This window comes from Mesoplodon densirostris, chromosome 9 (genome assembly GCF_025265405.1).
Source record: "Mesoplodon densirostris isolate mMesDen1 chromosome 9, mMesDen1 primary haplotype, whole genome shotgun sequence".
Classification (NCBI taxonomy): Eukaryota; Metazoa; Chordata; class Mammalia; order Artiodactyla; family Ziphiidae; genus Mesoplodon; species Mesoplodon densirostris.
This window is the reverse complement of record NC_082669.1, coordinates 90,830,249-90,854,072: the sequence shown is the minus strand read 5'-3', so window position 1 is coordinate 90,854,072 and position 23,824 is coordinate 90,830,249. Positions and strand designations below refer to the sequence as shown.

Below are 23,824 nucleotides of genomic sequence, written 5' to 3'. Positions count from 1 at the left end.
CAATGAGATCCCAAAAGAAAAATGGGAAAGGATATGAATACAGACCACAATTTACAAAAAAGGAAATCCAAATGGACTACAAACATATTAAAAGATGCTCAATCTCACTTTATCCAAGGAAATACAAATTAAAACAGCAGAGATACCATTTCACAACTACCAGACCTTGGTAGTTCAATTGAACAAAAGTTCAATGCCTGACAATTGCACATATTAGTAAGGATTCAGAAAATAGGAATTAATAAAACCAATTTAGAAAGCAATTTGGGAGTATCCGGTAAAGCTGACATACCTTAAGCAATTTTGCTTATAGGGATATATCCTAGAGAAATGCTCAAAAGGAACTGTGCATAAGGAAACACGATTAAGGATGTTCACTCCAGAAAAAAGAGAAAAGGAAACATTAGAGGGAAATGGGTAAAAAGTGGTATATTCATACAATGAAGTACTACACAGTAGTTAAAATTAATCAACAGAAAATCTATACATTTCAGACTGGTTAAAACTCAAAGTTGAGTGAAAAAAGTAGGTTGCAGAATAATATCTGCTCTATAAAACCACTTATATTAAGTTTATAAACATGCAAAACAATGCTATATATTGTTTACTGATATATAATTGATACTGGTAAACAATATGTAGCAAAAGTATTAAAACATGAAGGGGAATTACAAACAGTAAAGTTTGAAGAGCAGTTACCTCTGTGTTGGGAGAAAGAGAAGGAAAGAAAGAAAGGAAATAAACAGAGAAGGGGTACAAAGAGTTTTCCATTTTATTTACAATGTTTTATATCTTAAAAAACATCTACAGGGCTTCCCTGGTGGCACAGTGGTTAAGAATCGCCTGCCAATGCAGGGGACACGGGTTCAAGCCCTGGTCCAGGAAGATCCCACATGCCGTGGAGCAACTAAGCCTGTGTGCCACAACTACTGAGCCTGCACTCTAGAACCTGCAAGCCACAACTACTGAAGCCTGTGCACCTAGAGCCCGTGCTCCTCAACAAGAGAAGCCACCGCAATGAGAAGCCCGTGCACCGCAACGAAGAGTAGCCCCCACTAACCGCAACTAGAGAAAGCCCGCGCGAAGTAACGAAGACCCAATGCAGCCAAAAATAAAATAAGTAAATTTTTTTTAAAAAAACCATCTACAGAAAATTTTGCAAAATGCTAACATATGTTAAATTGGGCAGTGACTACAATTTTCTCTGTACTCTTCCATATGCTTGGGGAAAACAATTTTTTTAACAGGCTTTTGGTCAAATGAATACATATACATGTACCAGGGAGCAAGAGAAAAATATTTACCTCCTTTTGGAACCTACATTTATAAAACTATTCTACTAAATTAGTCTCTCTGGTGCCTTACTCCCTCAATGTGATAGAAACTTTTAAGTATTTAGGCACAAACATGCTGTACAGTCAAGTCTCTTTTTCCCTAACAAGATACTTCTCTCCAAGATGCTACCCAAGCCAAATCCCTGGGTACGTGGATACCAATGATCTGTCAACCAACACAGTGTGCAACCCCCAGCCCACATCCATATAGTTTTTAAATCCTTTAACTTACAACTAAATTATTCCCCTGAGTCACTCTTAAGCTTCATCACAGATCTTTATGCAAACCTATACCATGAATGATCCAACAGATTAAACACCCCCAAATTACATCTCTTTCTAGTTTTAACATAATTTTCCCTCTCCACTCTACATTCTTCAATCCCACACACCCACAGAGGACTCAGTGTGAGTCTTCTACATAGGTACAGTGTTTCTAGATCTTCCAATTCTGGGCAGATTTATGTGACTCAGATAGCATCCAGGGGCACTGAGCATGGAACTCTGCTTAACCAGCAATCTAGCATACAAGCTCCTGAGAGAAAGAGAATAACTTTCCATCCAAGCATGATGAGTACATCAAGCTGAAAATGATGCCCAGGAACAAGCAGTTCCAGAAATAGGAATTCAAATAAAACTTTATAGTATTCACTGTTCTGCAGACCTGGTGGCAGCCCATCTATTTTTGCTTCATTTTCTGGCTCAGATAAAAGTACCTTAGAGAGTATACTCATCCCTTCTCCTCAAAATAACTATGGAGAACACTACTCAAGTCCTATGAAAATCTGAGTTTTACACATTACCTGTTGGGTGTGTGTGTGTGTGTGTGTGTGTGTGTGTGTGTGTGTGTGTGTGTGTGTGTGTGTATCTCTGTATACGACCGGGCCTCAGGGTGCATGTGAGTCTGGGTGGGGTGTCTCTGTGGGTATAAGTCCAGGACTCTGTGGAGACGCTCTCTGTGGGTGTGTGTGTGTCTGTGTCTGGCGGGGGACGGGCAGTGTCTGAGTGGAGGGCTCTTGAGGGGTTCTGTGTACGTGGGGTAATCTCTGTGTATGTCTGTCTTTGTATATCTGTGCCCGTCTATGCTTCTGTCTCTGTGTCTACCAGATATTTCATTACAAGTCTTATAATGTTTTATTCTAAATTTCTACCCTTCCACAAAACCCTAAAATGATTTTCTTGCCTCTCTACTCTGAGATTTCATAAAAGAGAAACATGAAATAAGCCAACTGCTAAGCCAACATTATTCAACAATGAGTAAAAATTTAAGGTTCTGGTGGGTATGCACTAGTACAGAACCAATTGCCTGAGACTGTGCATTTCTAACAAGATCAAAGGTGATGCCAATGCTTCTGATCATAGACTGGTTTGAGTAGCAAGGACCTAAAAGATTCCAAACTTAAGAAACTGTCTTTATGATTAGACTTCCCATGTAGACTTTCCAAAGTCTCTTGACAGACATGTATTTCAGATTAGCTTGAAAGTTCTGTTCTGACCATAAATTAGAAGATATCATTTTGTTTTAAATGAGTCTCTTGTGAGTTTGGTTTGAATGAACCAGTCCTAAGAGGTGAATGAACTCTAAGTGTACTAAAAATGTGAATTTCTGGATTTGTAAAGCTGGAACATGGAAACCTCACAAAGGTTCTGCTACACTGTGAAGCTTCCTGGGTGGACAACCAACTCATTTTCCTACGGTGATATACCTCCATTTCAATGCTGACCTCCACAAACTGCAACAATTCCTGCTTCCAGTGGTGCTCATACTAAACTAGATTGTACTTATTTATTTTCCTATCCACATTCCCTACCCTCTTATTGAGGGCAAGAATGTTATTTTGATTTAATAACCCTACCACTTAGCAGTGTTCAGCACACAACACATAAGTGGTTTTTGCACAAAAAAAGCTCAGAATGTACTGGGGGACATTATTAAACAAGCATCCGGCAAGATAATCTTTTCTCTCTCACAGAAACAACAGACATGAATGTAGCAAAAATTCCTTTAAAAAACTGTTAAGAAGCACAAGTTAAAGAGGAAAAAAAAAGAGAACAAACCCGAGCAAGTATAATATTAAATTTTATTTGGGGCCAAATAGAGCTATCTTACATTCCAAATAGTCCCTATCATCTTATATTACAAACAAAAATAAACTCCAGATGGACTGAAGACCAAAAGATAATAAACACAACCATGAAAACAGCTGAAGAAAATATAAAAGAACTTGTTTATAAACCTGGGGTAGGAAAGGCCATTCTGAGACACAAAATGTTTAAACCATAAAAGAAAAAAATGGCCAATCTGACTACATAAAAGCTTTTAATATAAACAAACTTACAAGCCAACAAGAAATAGAGTAGAAAAAATATTTGCAACATATAAACAAAGAATTAATACCCAGGGACTTCCCTGGGGGTCCAGTGGTTAAGATTCCGTGCTTCCACTGTAGGGGGCGTGGGTTCGATCCCTAATTGGGGACTAAGATCCAGCATGCTATGTGGCGTGGCCAACAACAACAACGAAATAATTAATATCCAGAAAATATAAAGAATTCCTACAAGCCAACATGAAAAAGGCAAGTCAATAGGAGGGCAGAGATCTTCATCTATTTTGCTGAACACCCAGCACTTGGCACATAGTAATCCCTCAATAAATATTTGTTAATGAATAAATATGAACAGATAATTACAAGAAAAAGAATATAAATTCCAATCTATTCATGAAAATATTCTCAGCCTCACTATAAGCAGAAAAAATACTAATAAAAACAATAGTAAATGCCTTAAAAAAGGCATCTTTACATCTTTATGTCTTTTTTTCTTATAAAAGATGTAAAAATATCCAGTATTGGTGAAGGTGTAGTAAAAGGGTTATCTTGTATATAGTTAGTTGATGTATAAAATGGTACTACACTTTTGAAGGCAACATGATATTATGTATTAAGTTTAAAATGTGGATATCTTTCAACTCCAAAATTCTACCTTTAGGTATCTATCCTAGAGAAACATTTATACATGTACACAAAAAGAATGCATACAGATAGCTACTATAGCATATAAAAACTAAGTTAAATGTGCATCAACAGAATAGTTTAATAAACAACAATGGTATAGACTTTGGAAATCAACTCAGCAGTCAAAAAGTATGAGATACATATATATGTAATGATATGTAAAAAGCTCCAAGACATTCTGTTAAGTGGAAAAAGCAACCTGCAAAACAATGTATGTATATATATATATATATATATATATATATATATATATATATATATACATATAATGTGCTTTTCTTTATGTACAAAGTTATTATAAAACTACCAGTTTCTCTATGTACAATATGAATGTAAAGTTGAAAAAGATAAGTTGATAGCAGAGGTCTCTGGGGAGGGGAACAAGACTGGCTGAGGGCCAAGGAAGGAGTTTCCTTCATTAGATTGAATTATTTCACAAGAATACATTCAAGCATTACTTGTGTAATTAAAAACAACTTTTTTTAAAAAAAGGGAAAAAATAATGTAAATACCATTTTACTGATATGAAGAAAACAAGAAGAATATATTTTGAGGATTAGACAGGAAACAAAAATTCCATTTTCAACATTAGTTCTGAAGTCCAACTGTAAGTAGGGAGTTGTACACACACCAGATTGGCATTCAGAAGAGGGGTCCTGGCTAAAGAAATAATCTGGGAAGTTGTTGGTAAGTAGATGATACCCAAAGGCACAGGAATGTTGTGGATGATTTAGGGAGAAAACACAATGGAAAAAGCAGAGCGCCCAGGATCAAGGAGAAAGACTGAGAAGGAGCAGCTGGGGAAATAAGAGGAAAACTAGTAAAGAGGAGGGTAATGGAAGCCAAGAGAGGAGAGTGTTTTGATAAGAAATTGGTGTCAAATGCTGCCAAGAGTTCTGATATGATGAGGGATGAAAAAACAGATAGCCATGCGAGAATCTGATGGACATTACCAGCTTCAGCAAGAGGGTGTCGTGTGGGTCAGAGTATTAGAGTAGGAGTGAATTAAAGAGTGTGGGAAGACAAAAGGTATATATAGCATACACTGAAAACTCCTTTACGAAACTTAGCTGCACAAGGGAGTAGAAAGATAGGACAGTAGCAGAAAGGAGATATGGAGGTTAGAGGACAGGGTTTTCAAAATGGGTTCTATAGAGCTCACATAGGCTCTAATAGAAAGAGGAAATAACCAAAGGAAGAAGTTCTTTAAGAAGACTGGAGGGACTTCCCTGGTAGCACAGTGGATAAGAATCCACCTGCCAATGCAGGGGACATGGGTTCTATCCCTGGTCTGGGAAGATCCCACATGCCGCAGAGCAACTAAGCCCGCGCACCACAACTACTTAGCCCGCACACCTAGAGCCTATGCTCCACAACAAGAGAAGCCACTGCAAGGAGAAGCCCTCGCACCAAAATGAAGGGTAGCCCCTGCTCACCACAACTAGAGAAAGCCCACAAGCAGCAACAAAGACCCAACGCAGCCAAAAATAAATAACATTAAATCTTAAAAAAAAAAAAAGAAGACTGGAGAACGTGATTAGAACACTTGTGGAGGGACTGGCCCTTGACAGAATGAAGGACACATCTTCCCCTATCATAACATGAGGGAAAGAGAAAAAGATGAACCCCCGATGGAGGTAGGTTTGTAGATTTGGGAGGTACAAAGATGAAGGAATTCCCTTTTGGTGGTTTCTGTTTTTATAACAAGTATAAGGCATATCACTAGTTTAAAAAGAACACATGTGAAATTAGAAGTAAAAAGATACAGTATGAAATAATCATTTGCAGTGAGTATGAAAGTAACCTTACTAGAAAATGTATAACATTACGAGGCAGCGATGATCAAGCCTATGAGGTTGACGACTATGAATTTATAGTGACATCGATCTATCTGGTTTTCTGATTTTCTTTAGCAACTCTCAGCTCCATAGATGCAGGCAACTAAAAAGGCAGATGGTTAGGTTCAACCAGTGCGTCACTCAGAGTTCCATAAACAGCAGAAGTCAACTCTGGCTGAGTCGGACAGAAAAAGAATTTACAGAAAGGACATGAGGTAGCTTTCAGGGCTACACAGTTAAAAACACCACCACAGAATGGGCTTGGAAAAGATGTCACGTTTGCTTATGCCAAGCAGGAGATGCTGCAGCTTGGGCTGCACCATTAGAGTTCAGGATACCGGGTGCCAGGTGCTACTGTTGCCACTGTAACTTGATCTTGCTGCTAGAGGCTGATGCTACAAGAAGATTTACTGATAATGAAGAGGCAAGTTGTAGAGAACACAGTGGAAAGGTTTGGGAAGATTGGACTGGCTGAGAGGATGAGGAGAGTGTTAAGGGAATGAGCATTAGGAAGACAATGGTTGACTAGGCGTCAGGTAGTGACTGAGGTAAACAGGGATGTGAGGCCTCCCCTCGGAAGAGGGTAGATCCTGGGATCCAAAAGGCTGCAGAATAGTCTCAGCAGCCTAGGTGCAATAACTTAAGCAAATTTCACATGGGCGTTTAATCAGAAAAGTAAGGGGTTGGCAGTGTGGCAAAGCCTCTCACTATTGCTGTGGGCAGTGTTTCATCTCACTGATCTCAAAGACATCAAAGACTGGCAAAGCCTTGGGCAAGTTAATTACTCTCTTTGGGCCTATATTTTCTTTTTTCTTTTTTTTTCTTTTTCCCGATACGCAGGCTTCTCACTGTTGTGGCCTCTCCCGTTGCGGCGCACAGGCTCCAGACGCGCAGGCTCAGCGGCCATGGCTCACGGGCCCAGCCGCTCCGCAGCATGTGGGATCTTCCCGGACTGGGGCACGAACCTGTGTCCCCTGCATCGGCAGGCGGACTCTCAACCACTGCGCCACCAGGGAAGCCCAGGGCCTATATTTTCTAATCTATAAAATAAAGATAATAATATTCATCTGATAAAGTTGCTATGAGGATTAAATGAGATGAGATAGATAGATGCCTAGAAGAGAGTAAGTATTCAGTAAATGGTAGCCATAAATGAAGTTCTAACTGAAGCCGAGAAAAGAGTTTCCAAGAAAAGGTAGTCAATATCAAATCAAATCTTTTAGAATGATCAGAAGGGTTCACATTGGAGCACTGCAGGAGATAAATCTGTAGGGAAGATGAAGCCAGTTTAAGTCTCAGCTTGTTTAACTTTCAATGACAGCTTTGCAGTATTCAGAAAGGCTTTAAGGAAAAGCCTGACTTAGAGAAACTCAGCTAGCAGCTCTAGAACCTCTATACCCTTCCTTAATATAAGTTCTGAGATAAAAAGAAGGAGGTGCCCCAAACCAATCCATTTCTATTGAAAGACCCTTAAAAAAAAAAAAGAATAGGAAATCACCAGCTATTAACGCAGTGTCCAAGAGGGAAAATGGCTAACTGAATTGCTGCACAATATAGACGGGGAAGAGGGAACTGAAAATCATACACATCATATGGCTTAAGTTATTTAATTTAATCAAAGTAGTTCTACTTGGAACCATTACAGAAGAAATTTCACTCCACTGCTTTCTCCTCTGCTCAGCTCTCACCAAATCTCGGGCCATAGGTCGTTCAGACTATAAACAGCTCCTCCAAATTCCATAGAAACCTGATCAATCTAACTAAACCTCTTATTGGAGGAGTGGAATTTCAGCTCCTCTAATTGTGCATACCACCTGAACACGACGGCAGGCGGGTGGATCGGGGCAGCTGCCAAGATTTACTCTTCCCCCATCCACCTCAGTTGTACCTCTCTGAATTATTTAAACAATGTCCACCAAGAAAGAATGAAGTCTGAATGAAGATCCCAACAAATCTCTTCCTTCTTTTTTTCTTTTACTGTGGGGGAGGAGAACACTTTCAAGGAAATGATATAATAAAGAAACTCACTCTCCCTTTTCATGAACTATCCCTTTCTTCTATTAACTGGACACTAAGGACCAAAGTCGTCTTCCTCAGGACATTAAATACACAACTGCAACTTCAGCTCTGAGCAACCTCCTAAAACAGCTCTTAATGTTCAATCTTTCCCAGGAAGAAGAGAATTCAGAAATTATACAAAATAAGGGCTGCCTTCTCAGAAAATTCATAAATGTTCACATAAATAAATGGTAAGACCATTAAATAAGCTCAATAAATAAAAAAACCACCTGTTAGTGAAATAACAGAAACATCCACAAAAATATACAGATTAAGTAAGATTTGAAAGGCTAAGCTTTGAACAGAGAAATACTTCAATTGAAAAGCAATGGAGGGACTTCCCTGGTGGTCCAGTGGGTAAGACTCTGCATTCTCAATTCAGGGAGCCCAGGTTTGATCCCTGGTCAGGGAACTAGATCCCGCATGACGCAACTAAAGATCCCACATGCCACAGTGAAGATCCTGCGTGCTGTAATTAAGACTCAGCGCAGCCAAAGAAATAAATATTTAAGTTTTTTAAAAAAAGAAAGAAAAGCAATGGAGGGACTTCCCTGGCGGTCCAGTGGTTAAGACTCCACACTTCCAATGTAAGGGGTGCAGGTTCGATCCCTGGTCAGGGAACTAAGATCCCACATGCCGCTGGGCCAAAAAAAAAGAAGAAAGAAAAGCAATGGAGTTTGTGCATGAGAGTCAAACAGATTAGAGTTCTGTTAGCTCACATCACACATGTAACCTTGAGACAAATTCCTTAATCTCTCCAACCCTTGGTTTCCTCAATAAAACAAGGATAATACTACCTATTTCTGAGAGCTCTTAAAAGGCTTAAATAAAATAGTATATGTAAAGCTCTAATACAATGCCTGGGACACAGCAGGAATACATAACAACATGCTTCCCCTTCTAATTTTCAAAATGTTTAACTAGAGATTGATTCATAAGAGAAGGTAGGTCTTAAAGAACAAGGAAAACTGTTAGCTGGACAGGTACTCCCGATTTATTTATAACTTTAAAAATAAGAATATATCTCTCAAATTATCACTAAATTACTAATGTGAAAATGCATCATTGATCTTGAAATGCTTTTTTATATACATATAAGATCCTCTTCTCTCTCTCTCATAATTTTACAATTCTCTGAGATTCTACATTTGTACAATTTTTTCCTGTCCTCTTCCTAAAGCCCTGACTCAGACCCTCCTTACTTTGGATTTGGGATGACCTAAGTCTTAAACCAGAAAGACATAACTTAGAGTTCACTGAGTATTCTGACAGACTTCTGGGAGAAAGCCAGAACCCAGCAACTAAGAAGTTAGAATCAGTGCGGCATAATAAAAAGGACACAGGCTTCGGAAACAGATCAAGGTTTAAAACAGGGGTTCTACCTTTCTAGATGTATAACCTTGGTCAAGGCACTTTACCTTCTCTGGACCTCATTTCCTTATCTGTGAAATGGAGATAATGCTACTTATATCTCATTGTGTAGCTGTCAGGATTAGAAAAATGCCAATAACATATAAAGGGCCGATTAATGGTAACTGTTATTACGGTCAATCTGCCAAGTGCCTTACTGAACATTTTGCAAGGCTGTACTTTCCTAACAGGCAAAAGGAGTAATACTGCTCCCCCATTCCCATGACTATATCCAAAGGGTTCCATTTTAGTAGCCCATAATTAACCAAATAAAGAGCTTAAAGAATTCAGGGCAAGAAAGCACTAGCGTGGCTCAACTCATTCTCTGCTGACAGCAACAAAGCCAGCACAAGGTGGATTCATCTGCCAAAAAAATAAAGGAATCTGCTTGAACATGGTCATTACTGATACTGACGTAAGCACAAACTAGTTGTGGTTCTTAGGCTCACAGCCTTATTGTCAGAAAGTTTTAACTTTTCTGAAATAAATCCTCTCCTGTCTTGTTTTCCCTGCTGTGCTGTGACATTCCTATTACCCCATTTTCAAGAACACAGGGAAGAAATCCTCTCAACTATTGCAACTGCATTCACTGTGGACTTTATCTTCCTATTTCACAAATCACTTCTTACAGAAATTTTTGGTTTGTTGAGTTCACTTATGAAGAAAAACATTATATACAAATATACGATAGCCACGGTGACAAGATCTGGTCCCCAGAGTACCACAAATTACAGGATGGAGGTAGATGCCAAAGATAAGATGGGACTGAGTAACCTGCACACCATATGTTCATTCTTATTAAATGCTGCACTTGGAAAGTCTGGCTCTTATGAAAAGCTTATTTCCCTTGTGTGACTGAACAGAGTAACAGTACTAAGAAAACTGATGATAGATACACAAATGGAGTAAGGGAAACCATCAATGGAAATATGCTTAAGATAAACAAGCTTGTATGTGACAGTTACAAAATAAAAGCAACGATCACCAATTACATAGCCAAAGGTAGCTATTTCAATCCTAAGTACCTCCAGTCCCTCCCTACACTAAAATAAAAGCAGAAGGGAGTCAAGGTCAGAAGGATTATTTAAATAAATGAAAAATCAAGAAAGGCTTAACAAATCAAAATATCACACTGCAGTCCCTTGGGGAAGTGACTTTCAACTTGAAGAAAGCAGGTCAGTCCCATACACTTGTTTTAATTTAGCTAATTCTATGTCAAGAAAGTTCAAGATTCTGCCCCCCAAAAGTAGCTCAGCAATGCCTGTAGTTGTGTCATACAGCCGCATTCTCGCCCGGAGCTTTGCCTGCTTAACTTCCAGTACAGAAGTTGTTTTTTGGTTGCAATTAACATTGTAAGGCAAGCTCAGCCCTGTCTTCCATAGCCTTGAGGCTGCTGAGTAAATCTAGAATCATGAGACCTACATTTTGATGCTGGAAAAACAGGAAGAAGGTGGTTCAGCAACAAGGAAAATGGTCAAGAAACACATCTAGAATTAGGAAAAACAGACTGATGCTGGCCTATGATTTTTTCACTGCTTTATATAGAATATATTGAATAGTATGCAACATTTAAAGGAAGCCATAGTGGTGCACTTAAGCCACGATAGAAGGAAGAAAAAAATAAAATCAATGCTTAATAATTGCTGTAATTTCTTAAGCCCTCACTATGTGTGCCAAGTTCAATGCTAAGCCCTCTACAAATATTTCTAATCCTCAATCATATTAGTAACCTCACTTTATAAAAGAGAAAACTAAGATTTAGAGAATTTGGAAATTACCCAAAAGCTAGTTAGTGGGGGTACTAGGATTCAAACCCAGGTCTGCTTGACTGTAAATCCCATGTTCTAAAGGCAATTTGAGCCCACGGGCCACACAAAAAGACAGCACATGCTGCAACGAAGACCCCACGTGCCGCAACTAAGACCCAATGCAGCCAAATAAATAAAAATAAATACTAAAAAAAAAAAAAAAAAGGCAATTTGTTGGGGAGTTCCCTGGTGGTCCAGTGGTTAGGACTTCACGCTTTCACTGCTGTGGCCCCAGGTTCAATTCCTGGTCAGGGAACTAAGATCCCGCAAGCTTCATGACAAGCCCAAAAAAATAAATAAAGGCAATTTGTTAAACGCTCTTACCCTCAAGAGACCTAATCAAAATACAGATTTTACACAACAAGACCCTTAATCATTGGATTTGGCCAAAGTTATAAAGCACCTCAACTAGTTACAAATACATTTCAGATTTCCAGACTCAAATCTAGGTAGTACCAGCACTGGTGCCTGTGCTGACTCTCTTTCCTCCTATAATTCCTCCCAGAGAAGTTTCATAATGCAAATGAGAAAGACACTGTCCTAAAGCATCATTAAACAAATTCCTTCAGTCTTGCCTCTGATGTTATCACCTATATTTGGGTAATTAAAATGGAAGGGTTCTCTGCTTCATACCTTAATAATGAGGCTATTACAACCAAAGTTAGGTTGGATACAAGGTTCCAACTCAGCTGAATCCTGCACAGTGAAATCAATGCAGACTTCACGTCACTTCCTTGCTGTTCTGATAAAGCAATTAAAAATAATTCACAAGGGGACTTCCCTGGTAGCCAGTGGTTAAGAATCCGCCTGCCAAGGCAGGGAACATGGGTTCGAGCCCTGGTCCGGGAAGATCCCACATGCCCAGGAACAACTAAACCCGTGCACCACAACTACTGAGCCTACGCTCTAGAGCCCACGAGCCACAACTACTGAAGCCCGTGCTCTGCAACAAAAGGAGCTACCGCAATGAGAAGCCCGCGCACCGCAATGAAGAGTAGCCCCCGGTTGCCGTAACTAGAGAAAGCCCGCGTACAGCGACAAAGACCAACACAGCCCAAAATAAATAAATTAAATTAATAGATTTTAAAAAGTCATTCACAAAGTAAAAAAAAAACATAAATTACTGTGTTCACATTACACCTCGGAAATTAAAATGATAATCCCTTTTCATACGATCCACATCTCTGTTTTTGCAATATTTGCCCTTTTTCTTCCGTGCTGATTTGCTTTATGAGAGGACAGACACACCACAGATAGCCATTGTGTAATACTGGGAATATCAAACATCTAGGCACACCTACTCCTTGGTGTTCTGAGGCTACGGCCTCTTCAAAACTATATCTGAAAGAAGCTGACAGCTGAGACGGAAAACCCCACAGTGATCGCCTTTCCCAAAAGTAGAAGCATTTCTTCCTAACACTTTCAGATCATAATAAAAGAACCAATAAAACAATCATTGTCTTCATACACAGTCTAATAATCCTGGTGACCAACTACTGAGCAGAGAGGACAAACCTCTGAAGAGAAAACAGTGAAGAGAATCTCTCCATTACCCTTCTACATTCAGAGAAGATGTAAGGATATTGCAGTATCTGGAATGAAGGGCACGGCATCAATACTGCTCGTTGGAAGCGCTTGGCCACAGAAAGGCAGAAAATCATCATCTGTACAGAAACCTGACAACTGAGGATCTCAGTGCGAGGTAACTACTCCTTATAGAAAAGATCTCCAAATAGAAAAGCTCTTTCCACCCTTATTGCAGGATGAACTCTCATAAGCAGTAAGCTTTTTCTACACCATCGGGGTCTTCTCCCCGATAGTATGGAAAATACACACGGGAGTATGTTGGGAGTACAGAGAGGGGTAATACTATTCCAAGGAGCAGGGGAGAGCGCTACCTCCATGTTATTCCCAGCTAAGTACAGCCGTACCACCGGGAGTCTTCGCTCCCCAGCACTGGGGCCCGGGTGGTAACATCTCTGAGAGAGCGGGTTTAAGGGGAAAAGGGATCTCTCTGCTCCTACGATCAGAAGGGAGGGCCTGGAGGGTGGTGCCGCAGCGCCGAGAGGATCTGCGGTTCCCCCTCCCACCCTCGCTCTCCGAAAGAGGCAGCCCGGCCCCAATACCTTCTTGACCGTGCGCGGCGCCTCGGTGACGGTGCCGTCGGGGCTGACCAGGGCCTCGCCGCCGTCGCGGTGCCTCTGATGCTGGTGATGAGGGTCGCTCCGCTTCATGGCCGACGCCTGAGGCACTTTCCCAGCGGCGGGGCTGAGAGCCGCAGCGGGCCCCGATCCCGGACCAGGGGCCGGGGGCCGCTCCGCCGCGGGAGCTGGAGCTTCAGGGTCCCCGCCGCCCGCTGGGGGGGCCATGGCACTCACGGCCGCCGTGCTCAGTCCCAGCCGCGGCTCCGCCTCGGAGGGGCTCAGGTCCTTCAGCTCCACCTCAGGCACCTTCGCGGCAGCCGCTGCTGACACGACCTGCACCGACATCACCGCCTCCACTGCAACCGCCGGCTCAGACTCCAGCTCCTGCTCGGCCCCGCCTCCCGCCTCCCTTCCCCATCCCTCCCCCATTCCCCCACTCCTCCCCTCCATCGCCTCCGCTCCCACCCCCTTCCTCTGCCCGCCCGCCAGCCAGCCCCGGCCTCTCCCCCACCGCCCCGCCCCGCCCCGCCCCTCCCCGACCTGGCTCGCTCGCGCGCGTGGAGCCACGGAACCTGTAGTGCGCTTGCTCTGGGCCGCACGAGGCGAAAAGACAGTGGGACCTCAGCCCCCGACAACCACTGCGCGCCGCCAAGGGCTGGGCGCACGATGCCCCCTGGGAGTTGTAGTCCCAATCCCTCTTCCTCCAGCAAGCGGGATTCTGTAGTAGAGATGGAGCTCTAGTGCCGGTGACTAACGGAAAGGAGTGACAACGGGTGACACGACAGGAGGAAGAGAAAGTCTCCAGAGGAGTTGCGGCTTCCGGGGAACGAACGCTAGAAACCTTAGGGTTGGGAAGGTGGGGGAGGAATGACTTTCTACCCTAACATTGTAAATTGCCTCCGAGTGTGCAAGTCTACGATCACGTGAGCAGGCATTTAAAGGAAAAGCGGTGTCACGTGGGGACAGCGCCGATTTACGGCTTAAAGTGACTTGATTTTTCTGCATCAATGAAATCGGGACCCTAACAGCTTTCCGAACTTTAATGGCTCTGTTTTTAGAAGGAATACATTAGGACTTTGCCTGCTGTGGTGATTTCTAGAACATTCTGAGCTTGGAATTTAACATCAGTCCAAAAAAAGAAGTTAGGTATCACTAGGTCAAAATTTCAAGGCTAAAGAATTACACGTTGGGGACTTCCCTAGTGCCACAGTGGTTAAGAATCCGCCTGCCAGTGTAAGGGACATGGGTTCGACCCCTGATCCGGGAAGATACCACATGCTGTGGAGCGACTAAGCCCGTGGGCCACAACCACTGAGCCTGCGCTCTACAGCCGGAGAGCCACAACTACTGAAGCCTGAGCACCTAGAGCCCTTGCTCGCCCCAACGAGAGAAAGCCCGCGCGCAGCAACGAAGACCCAACGCAGCTTAAATAAATTGAATTAAATTTTTAAAAAATTACATGTTGCCTTAAACAAGGCCAATTCTTTTGCCCTGTTAATTAATTCCCTCTTTTTATTATTATTTTTTTTGCCCCTCCACACAGCTTGCGGCGTCTTAGTTCCCCGATCAGGGAGTGAACCCTTAGCAGTGAAAGCACGGAGTCCTAACCACCGGAGGGCAAGGGAATTCCTGCCCTGTTAATTCTAATAGATGTCCAACCCAAGTTCGTGTGCCAGTGGCACAATGAAGTCAAGTAAACCAAAATGTCAAAGTTTGGAGCAGAGAAAAGTTTATTGCAGGGTGCCAAACAGAACAGGCAGCTAGTGTTCGAAAAGCCTGACCTCCCTGATAGACAAAATTTAGGGCTGCAGGATGTGTGACTTAATTCTGATTGGTCGGTGGTGAAGTAACAGGATGATGTCTCCAGAATCTCAACCTTCTGGTTCCAACCAGTCCAGGGTACCCATGCTTGTGGTCACATGCATGTAGTCACTATCCTCCACATGGATAGGGGTCTTAGTTTCTGTAGAACTCAAAGATACCTATCAGATTGTTATCTCTATCCCTTCAGGAGGAACTAGAACTATGTCCTGTGACTCTATTGTCCTATTAACGCTTGAGCCTGCTCTTTGGAATTTGGGGAAGACCTAGGAGATTAAAGCCTTTTTTTTTTCTTTACTACAAACAAGAAACAGGGGACACGGAAGAGCACCTGAGAGGGCACGGCAGACTCTTGCTCGGTTTCAGGGAGATAATATGAAATTCAGGTAAGTGTATCAGCAGAGAGGAATATTAACTAAAATATGAATAGTGATTTCTTTAAGTGATGGGATTTGGGGTGAGTTTTTTTTTTTTACTTTGTAGTTTTCTGTATTATATTAAATTTTAAAATTTATTTTAAAAGGTGTAAACCCAAAGACATGTATGGCAGTTTTATTTTTAATTATGAAAAGTTATCCGATACTAATGTCCAACAACAGAGGAATGGTTACAACCTTTAAAATTAAGTTGGCCAAGAACTTTTTTTAATGATGAAGGGAAATAAATGCTTATGATAAAATAATAAGCTAAAAAACAGGAAACAGAATTGCACATTCTATTAGATTTTAACTATGTAAATAATAACTATGTAAATAATACTTGAAAAAAGCAATACATTAAAATACAATTGACTCTGGGTGACAGATTATGGGGTAGGTCATTTCTTCTCTGTTCTCAGAGAAACTGAGGCAAAGGGGAATCTTACAGTTTATGGTTGTTCAGAGAGTGATTGCCCTGACAACCCCAGAAGGCCACTGGACATCTAGTCTTTGGATCAACTATTTTTCCCCTGGCAAGAAGGAGAGGGAGAGATCACCTGCCTTGATCTCCTTCCCTGTGCTACTGCTATCTTGGAAATCTGTTCATTTGTGGAGCTGTCCTACACTGAATGGAATCTTTTGTATCCTGGCCTTCAAAAATTTGTGCCTAACACTGTGAGTTGGAAGGCATCTGAGCACTTCCATTTCCACAAAGCCCACAAGTCCACCAGACACAAGGGCTTCTTAAGCTTTCTCTTCACACTCTGTCTTTCAGAATTTCCTTCCTATTATAAAGAACCAGCTTAGAGCTTCATCCTCCAGCTGTCAGAGAAGAGATTAGCAGCTCTATAACTGATTTCTTTCTTCCCCCTAATGCACAAGGGAGCTGTGGTACAGCCACCTGGCCTGTGTTGAAGCTCATAGGCAGCAGCTGCCTACCTGGACGGCCACTAGACTTGATTACTGAGGGGATGAACTAATTTTTCAATGGGATGTGGTTACAAAACATAAGGAGTTGGAGCACTGGAAAGAAACTGATATTCATCGTTTATTTATCCAGGCACCATCCACTGTTTGAGGCCAAACATCAGGGCACATTCCTCACCCATTCTCAACTCTATCCTACACACCTGCTGCTTCTGCCATCTTTGTTACTGAGGGACACAAGGCACAGTTGAAGATGGAAATACCGTAATGGAAACAGGATAATTAAGCATAAGTTTATGAACTATTTAGTTTATGAAATATTTAGACTACAGGTCCTCTTCCCTCACCTGGCTCATTCAGCTTCCAGACACTGGCAGGCAGAAATGTATCTTCCATGTAGGAGACTGGAAGAACTTCTCTAAGATAATCTGACCAGTCCAAGAGAGAAAACTTGAAGATATAACATTGAGAGTTCCCCAAGGAAATAGGCCAGCCAGATCACCCTCGGTGAAGACCACACCCATGTTCGCAGAGTTTCCAGAGAACTACTTAGTGCTACACTCTTAAGTATGAGTAGATAAAGTCACAAGTTATACAAGAAAACCTTTAATATGGAAGACAGAGATCAACATAAGCAAGCAGAAAATAACAACTGGGAGGAAACAGAGGCTATGCATCAAGAAGAAATCAAGACCCCCCCCCAAAATCATCAATATCCTCAGAGACTTAAGATATTTTATTTGTGAAAGAACATGCTGTTTCAAGAAGTGAACATTCAGAAAACAAACATGAGACCTTTAAAATGAAAGCATACTAGCAGAAATTTTAAAAAACTCAATAAATAAAAAGAGAAAGAAATTGGGAATTCCCTGGTTGTCCAGTGGTTAGGGCTCTGCGCTCTCACTGCCAAGGGCCTGGGTTCAATCCCTGGTCAGGGAACTAAGATCCCACAAGCCACACGGCACTGCCAAAAAAAAAAAAAAAAAAAATGGAAGAAATTAAAAATAAGAAAGATGCAGTTTATCTTTGCTCAGATTGTTGAGTAATGGTGGCTTATTTCATGTTTTTTATTTTTTTTAATTGAAGTATAGTGGATTTACAATTTTGTGTTAGTCGTGGTTTTTTTATTTGTGTCCAGTGCACATCTTAACATGATAGGTACAATGCATTGGATAGCCGCAGTTTTCTGGAAAAGCTGATCTCTTAGGAATTGTTTTTCAGATCTTCAATACGTTTTTTCTCTAATTTAAAAAAAAAAGGGGGGGGGCTTCCCTGGTGGCACAGTGGTTAAGAATCCGCCTGCCAATGCAGGGGACACAGGTTCGATCCCTGGTCCAGGAAGATCCCACATGCCACGGAGCAACTAAGCCCGTGCGCCACAACTACTGAGCCTGCGCTCTACAGCCCGTGAGCCACGACTACTGAAGCCCATGCACCACAACTACTGAAGCCTGCATGCCTAGAGCCCGTGCTCCGCAACGAGAGAAGCCACCACAATGAGAAGCCCACACACAACAACGAAGAGTAGCCCCCACTCACTGCAACTAGAGAAAACCCGCGCGCAGCACCAAAACTAAAATAAATTTTAAAAAATACCATTCACAAAAAAAAAAGGAAAAAGAAAGAAAAGAAAATGACTTAGAGGGTCAGTCCAAGAAGACCAACACCCAAATAATAGGAGTGCCAGAAAAGTGACAAGGAAAATTGGGGGTGTGGGAGGGGGGAATTCAAATAAATAACTCAAAAAATTTCCCAAAACTGAAAAAGGAGAATTTCCATAATGAAAGGGGCCACTAGGTGCCAGCCCAATAGATGAAAATAAACCTACATTAATATACATCACTATTAAACTTCAAAACTCTGGGGACAAAGAGAGAATCCTTCAAATGTCTGGAGTGGATCAAGGAACATTTTTACAACAGTTCAAGAGTCAGAAAGATACTGAACTTCTTAAAATGAACTTCTGGAAGCCAGAAGATAATGCCTTCAAATACTACAGACCCTCTGTTTGCCTTCTCCAGAGAATGAACTGACAACCAGCCAAAGTTGGGAAGGGTAGTCATCTCACTGTTCAGAGTTAGGTAGGGGATCAGAAACCAGTCCTTCTGCTTTCATTTCTACCTTCTAAAGTACCTGCTGCCTGCAATTCAGAGCCTTTTAGGGGTGCTGCAATATAAGTTTTCCCTAGTGCTGGCTAAAACTAGCTTTTTCAAGACTGCCAAATTGCCACTCATTTGCTTTCCAGCTTTCAAAACTGTCACTATTGACTCCTCCCCCCTCCATCTCTTTTTCCCTCCTTGTAGGCAGAGTGAAAAAGAGCTAAATCCATATTCTCTATATTGGGAGGTCAAATGATAACACCTAAAATGAACATTCAAGAGAATGGCATTATCATGTTATTCAGACATATGGAAGTAAGTATCATAAGGATCATCTAAAATAAAGTGGTTGGCTCCCAGGAACAGGAAATTATGGGGTACTGAGATAGCTGCTTTAATCAACAAGACCTGTAGAACTATTTGACTTTTCAAACTATATCATGCATAATTGAGATGAAAATTAAAACCTTAAGAGCAGGGACTTCCCGGGTGGCACAGTGGTTAAGAATCCGCCTGTCAATGCTGGGGACACAGGTTCGATCCCTGGTCCAGGAAGATCCCACATGCCGCGGAGCAACTAAGCCCATGTGCCACAACTACTGAAGCCCGTGTGCCACAACTACTGAAGCCTGTGTGCCTAGAGCCATGCTCCACAACAAAAGAAGCCACCACAATGAGAAGCCTGCACACCGCAAAGAAGAGTAGCTCCCGCTCGCTGCAACTAGAGAAAGCCCACACTCAGCAACAAAGACACAACACAGCCAAAAATAAATAAAACAAAATTAATTAATTAAAAAAAAACTTTAAGAGCAGGCAAAACTATATTGTACAGAACAGGGAATTATATACATTATTTTGTAGTAACTTTTAATGGGGTATAATCTGTAAAAATACTGAATCACTGTGCTGTACACCTGAAACTAATATATTGTAAATCAACTATACTTCAATAAAAAATATAATTAAAAAATTAAAAAAATAAAAGCAGACAAAAGTAATACTTAGTTTATGGATGCATAGCTTCATTTGCACATATGAAAATATAAAAATGGACTGGAAGGAAACCCACTAAATTCAGACAGTTGTTTTTCTGTGGAGGAAGGGGAAAGTGGGAGGAAAAATGGGACAGGAGTGTTGGTCAAAGGGGACTTTATAGCTAAATCTGTTATAGTATATTTCTTTTTAAAAAGTAGGCTGGAAGCAAATATGATAAAATGGTTTTTTAAAAGTTATTTCTGAGTAGTGGGAATGTGGGTGTTTATTATTAGGTTGTTTTTCGTGCTTCTCTATCTTTTCAATTTCTTAGATTAAAAAATGACTTACACAAGCAGAGGAAGGGTTGGGGCAGTGGACATACTACTTAAAAGAATCTGGTACCAAAAGGGGCAGGCCTCACAAGCTGGGAAGATGGATGACTGAGTTTGAGTGTAAGGGGGGCCCAATGGAGCAGCTGAGGGCAGAGCCTGCTGGAGGGCTGAAAGCACGGAGACCTCAGGGCAGCAGCACAGCCACAGGGAGTCCCCCAAACCAAGCTCCTCTTGGACTCTGAGGAGTTTCTTCCAGGGGTCTAATTCAGGAGTTTTGGTAGGAAAGTGGCCACTATTGCTCAGTCCCAAGATCTGGCGTTCCTATAAAAATACTGCAATGCACAACTGGTTTGTGGGAGTGTCCACAGTCACGGATTTCCAACAGCTGCCGGTCTGCATTCACAAAAGTGGCCTCACAGTGCCCTCTAGTGGTCACAGAATCTATCAGCCTCCACAGTCAAACTGAAGGGTAACATTTCTCAGCTTTTCAAAGCCGAGAATAAACTCCCCCAATACCCCATTCGCCATCCTTTATATAAGTAATACTACTAAAGAAAGAAGAGATGGAGGGAATGTACATGGAGATAAAAAGAAGAAAGAAAATTGTTAACATTTCCCCTTGTTTCAGAAAAGATCATTAGACAACACTGATCATTTTTATTGTTTTGCATACTGCTGTTGATAAAGGTTTAAAAATAGCTCTACTACTGAAGACATACAGATGGCCTACAGGCAAAAGAAAAGATGCTCAACATCGCTAATTATTAGAGAAATGAAAATAAAAACTACAATAAAGTATCACCTCACCCCAGTCAGAATGGCCATCATTAAAAAGTTCACAAATAGGGAATTCCTTGGCGGTCCAGTGGTTAGGACTTTCACTGCCAGAGCCTGGGTTGGATCCCTGGTTGGGGAACTAAGATCATGCAAGCTGCCTGGCACTGCCCCTCCCCAGATGTTTATAAACAAATGCTGGAGAGGGTGTGGAGAAAAGGGAACCCTCCTATACTGTTGGGGGCGAATGTAAATTGGTGCAGCCACTATGGAGAACAGTATGGAGGTTCCTTAAAAAACAAAAAATAGAATTACCATATGATCCAGCAATCCCACTCCTGGGCATATATCTGTAAGAGATGAAAATTCTAATTCAAAAAGATACATGCACCCCAATGTTCATAGCAGCACTATTTACAGTAGCCAGACATGGAAGCAATCTAAATGTCCATTGACATGAATGGATAAAGAGGATGTGGTACATATATATACACACACACTATGGACTATTACTCAGCCATCAAAAAGAATGAAATAATGCCATTTGCAGCTACATGGATGGACCTAGAGATTATCATACTAAGTGAAGTAAGACAGAGAAAGACAAATATCAAAAGATATCACTTAGGGCTTCCCTGGTGGCGCAGTGGTTAAGAGTCCGCCTGCCGATGCAGGGGACACGGGTTCGTGCCCCGATCCCGGAAGATCCCACATGCCGCGGAGCGGCTGGGCCCGCGAGCCATGGCCGCGGAGCCTGTGTGTCCGGAGCCTGTGCTCCGCAACGGGAGAGGCCACAGCAGTGAGAGGCCCGCGTACAGAAAAAAAAAAAAAAAAAAGATATCACTTATATGTGGAATCTAAAAAAATGATACAAATGAACTTATTTACAAAACAGAAATAGACTCACAGACGAACAAACTTATGGTTACCAAAGGGGAAAGGCGGGGGAGGGATATATTAGGAGTTTGGGATTAACAGATACACACTACCATATGCAGAATAAACAATAAGGACCTACTGTATAGCACAGGGAACTATATTCAATATCTTGTAATAACCTATAATGGACAAGAATCTGAAAAAGAAATATATATATACAACTGAGTCACTCTGCTGTACACCTGAAACTAACACAACATTGTAAATCAACTATACTTCAATTTTAAAAGAAAAAAATTAGCTGTACTACTGTTGAGAGGAGCAGTGATGTCAAGAATGAGCAAGATGAGCAAGCACAAGGGGATACAGGGTGGCCAGAGGGAACACAGCAGGGGAAACCTGGACAGGAGGAAAAACCAAAGGTCAGAACTGAGAGTGGAAAGAGTCTGGACTGCAGAGTCAGGAAGGCCCTGGACCCAGAGTCTGTCACTTACTACCTATGAGGTTGTGGGCAAGTCATTTTGCTTCACTGAGTTTGTTGCTCCAGAAAACTAGTTCCTCTGATCCTTCTAAATTAAACAAGAGGCAGTAGACTGCAGTGGCCAAGAGCCAGGTCGCTCTGGAGCCAGATGGCTCTGATGGAATCCCAGCATTATCACTTACTCTGTGGCCTCAGGCAAACTTTTTTTTTTTTTTGTAGGTTTTTAAAAAATTTTTATATTTATTTATTTTTATTTTATTTATTTTTGGCTGCGTTGGGTCTTCGTTGCTGCACGCAGGCTTTCTCTAGTTGCGGCGAGTGGGGGCTACTCTGCATTGCGGTGCGCAGACTTCTCATTGCAGTGGCTTCTCTTGCTGCGGAGCAGAGGCTCTAGGCACATGGGCTTCAGTAGCTGTGGCACATGGGCTCAGTAGTTGTGGCTCACAGGCTCTAGAGCACAGGCTCAGTAGTTGTGGTGCACGGGCTTAGGTGCTCCACAGCATGTGGGATCTTCCCGGACCAGGGCTCGAACCTGTGTCCCCTGCATTGGCAGGTGGATTCTTAACCACTGTGCCACCAGGGAAGTCCCTTGGGCAAACTATTGAACCATTCTGTGCCTCAGTATCTTGGGTGTGTTAACAGTGCCTCTTAGGTCTGTTGCGCTAAGGTATATACTTAGGTATATGTATATACCTTATGCACTTCATACACTTAGGTATATGGAGTGCTTAGAAGAGAGCTAGCAAGCATTGAATAATAATTAGCCGTTATTAGTAGTATTATTATTACCATTATACACATGTAAAGTACCTAGAAGATGATCAGTGTTAGTTCCCTTTCCTCTTCCCCTGGAATTTGGCTCTGGGCAAATTGCTTGTGTCCCCATCACTTGAGCTACACCCCCAAACAAGCATGGTTAATACTCCACAATACCCTCTGAGTTGTCTGTGGGTACCATCCCCTTTCCTACGCAGATCTCCTTTCCACAGGATCCTGAGCCTAGTTTCCAGTTTTCTACTGACATCTTTTTGGAGGAAGTGAGGCTAGCAGCCTTCTCTCAGGGAAGCCAGATTCCTTTGACTGCCTGAAGGAGGAATCTGTGGATCCAAATGCACCGGGTCCCACAGACATCCCTTGTTGAGGCAAGAGGTCCCCAGAGGGGGGCCCAGGATTGCTATGAGGAGCCATGCCCATCGCCACTCCCCAGCAGGGGGACACTTGCTTCCAATCATCACGCCAGGGACAAGCTGAATGTTCTTGCTCATTCGTCTTATGATCAATGCCCAGGGAGGCAGCTGTGGCCAGAGCTTTTGTCCTTATACAGAACCAACTGGCCAGGAAGGACAGCCAGCACATGAAGCTGACATCAGCCTGACATCTGTCAGCTGTGGACTCATTAGCACCAAGCTCTTGGCCTTTCAGAATAGCTTTCAGAGGAAGTGGAAGACAAATTAGATCAGCACCAGGTAAACAGGTCAAGACGGGGCCTATGGAAAGAAGCACATCAAGAG

At 42.0% G+C, this 23,824-nt stretch overlaps 1 protein-coding gene across 2 annotated transcripts in view; it reads right to left on the bottom strand.

Annotated features, from left to right (window-relative positions):
• The window catches only part of AHCYL2 (adenosylhomocysteinase like 2), a 178,642-nt gene extending 164,645 nt beyond the window's left edge, over nt 1-13,997 (bottom strand). For both annotated transcript variants that reach the window (XM_060108024.1, XM_060108025.1), the window contains exon 1: nt 13,589-13,997. In XM_060108024.1, the coding sequence (XP_059964007.1) occupies nt 13,589-13,951 (363 nt within the window). In that variant the 5' untranslated portion in view covers nt 13,952-13,997. The remainder of the gene's footprint in view (nt 1-13,588) is intronic.
• Between the last annotated feature and the right edge of the window lie 9,827 nt (nt 13,998-23,824).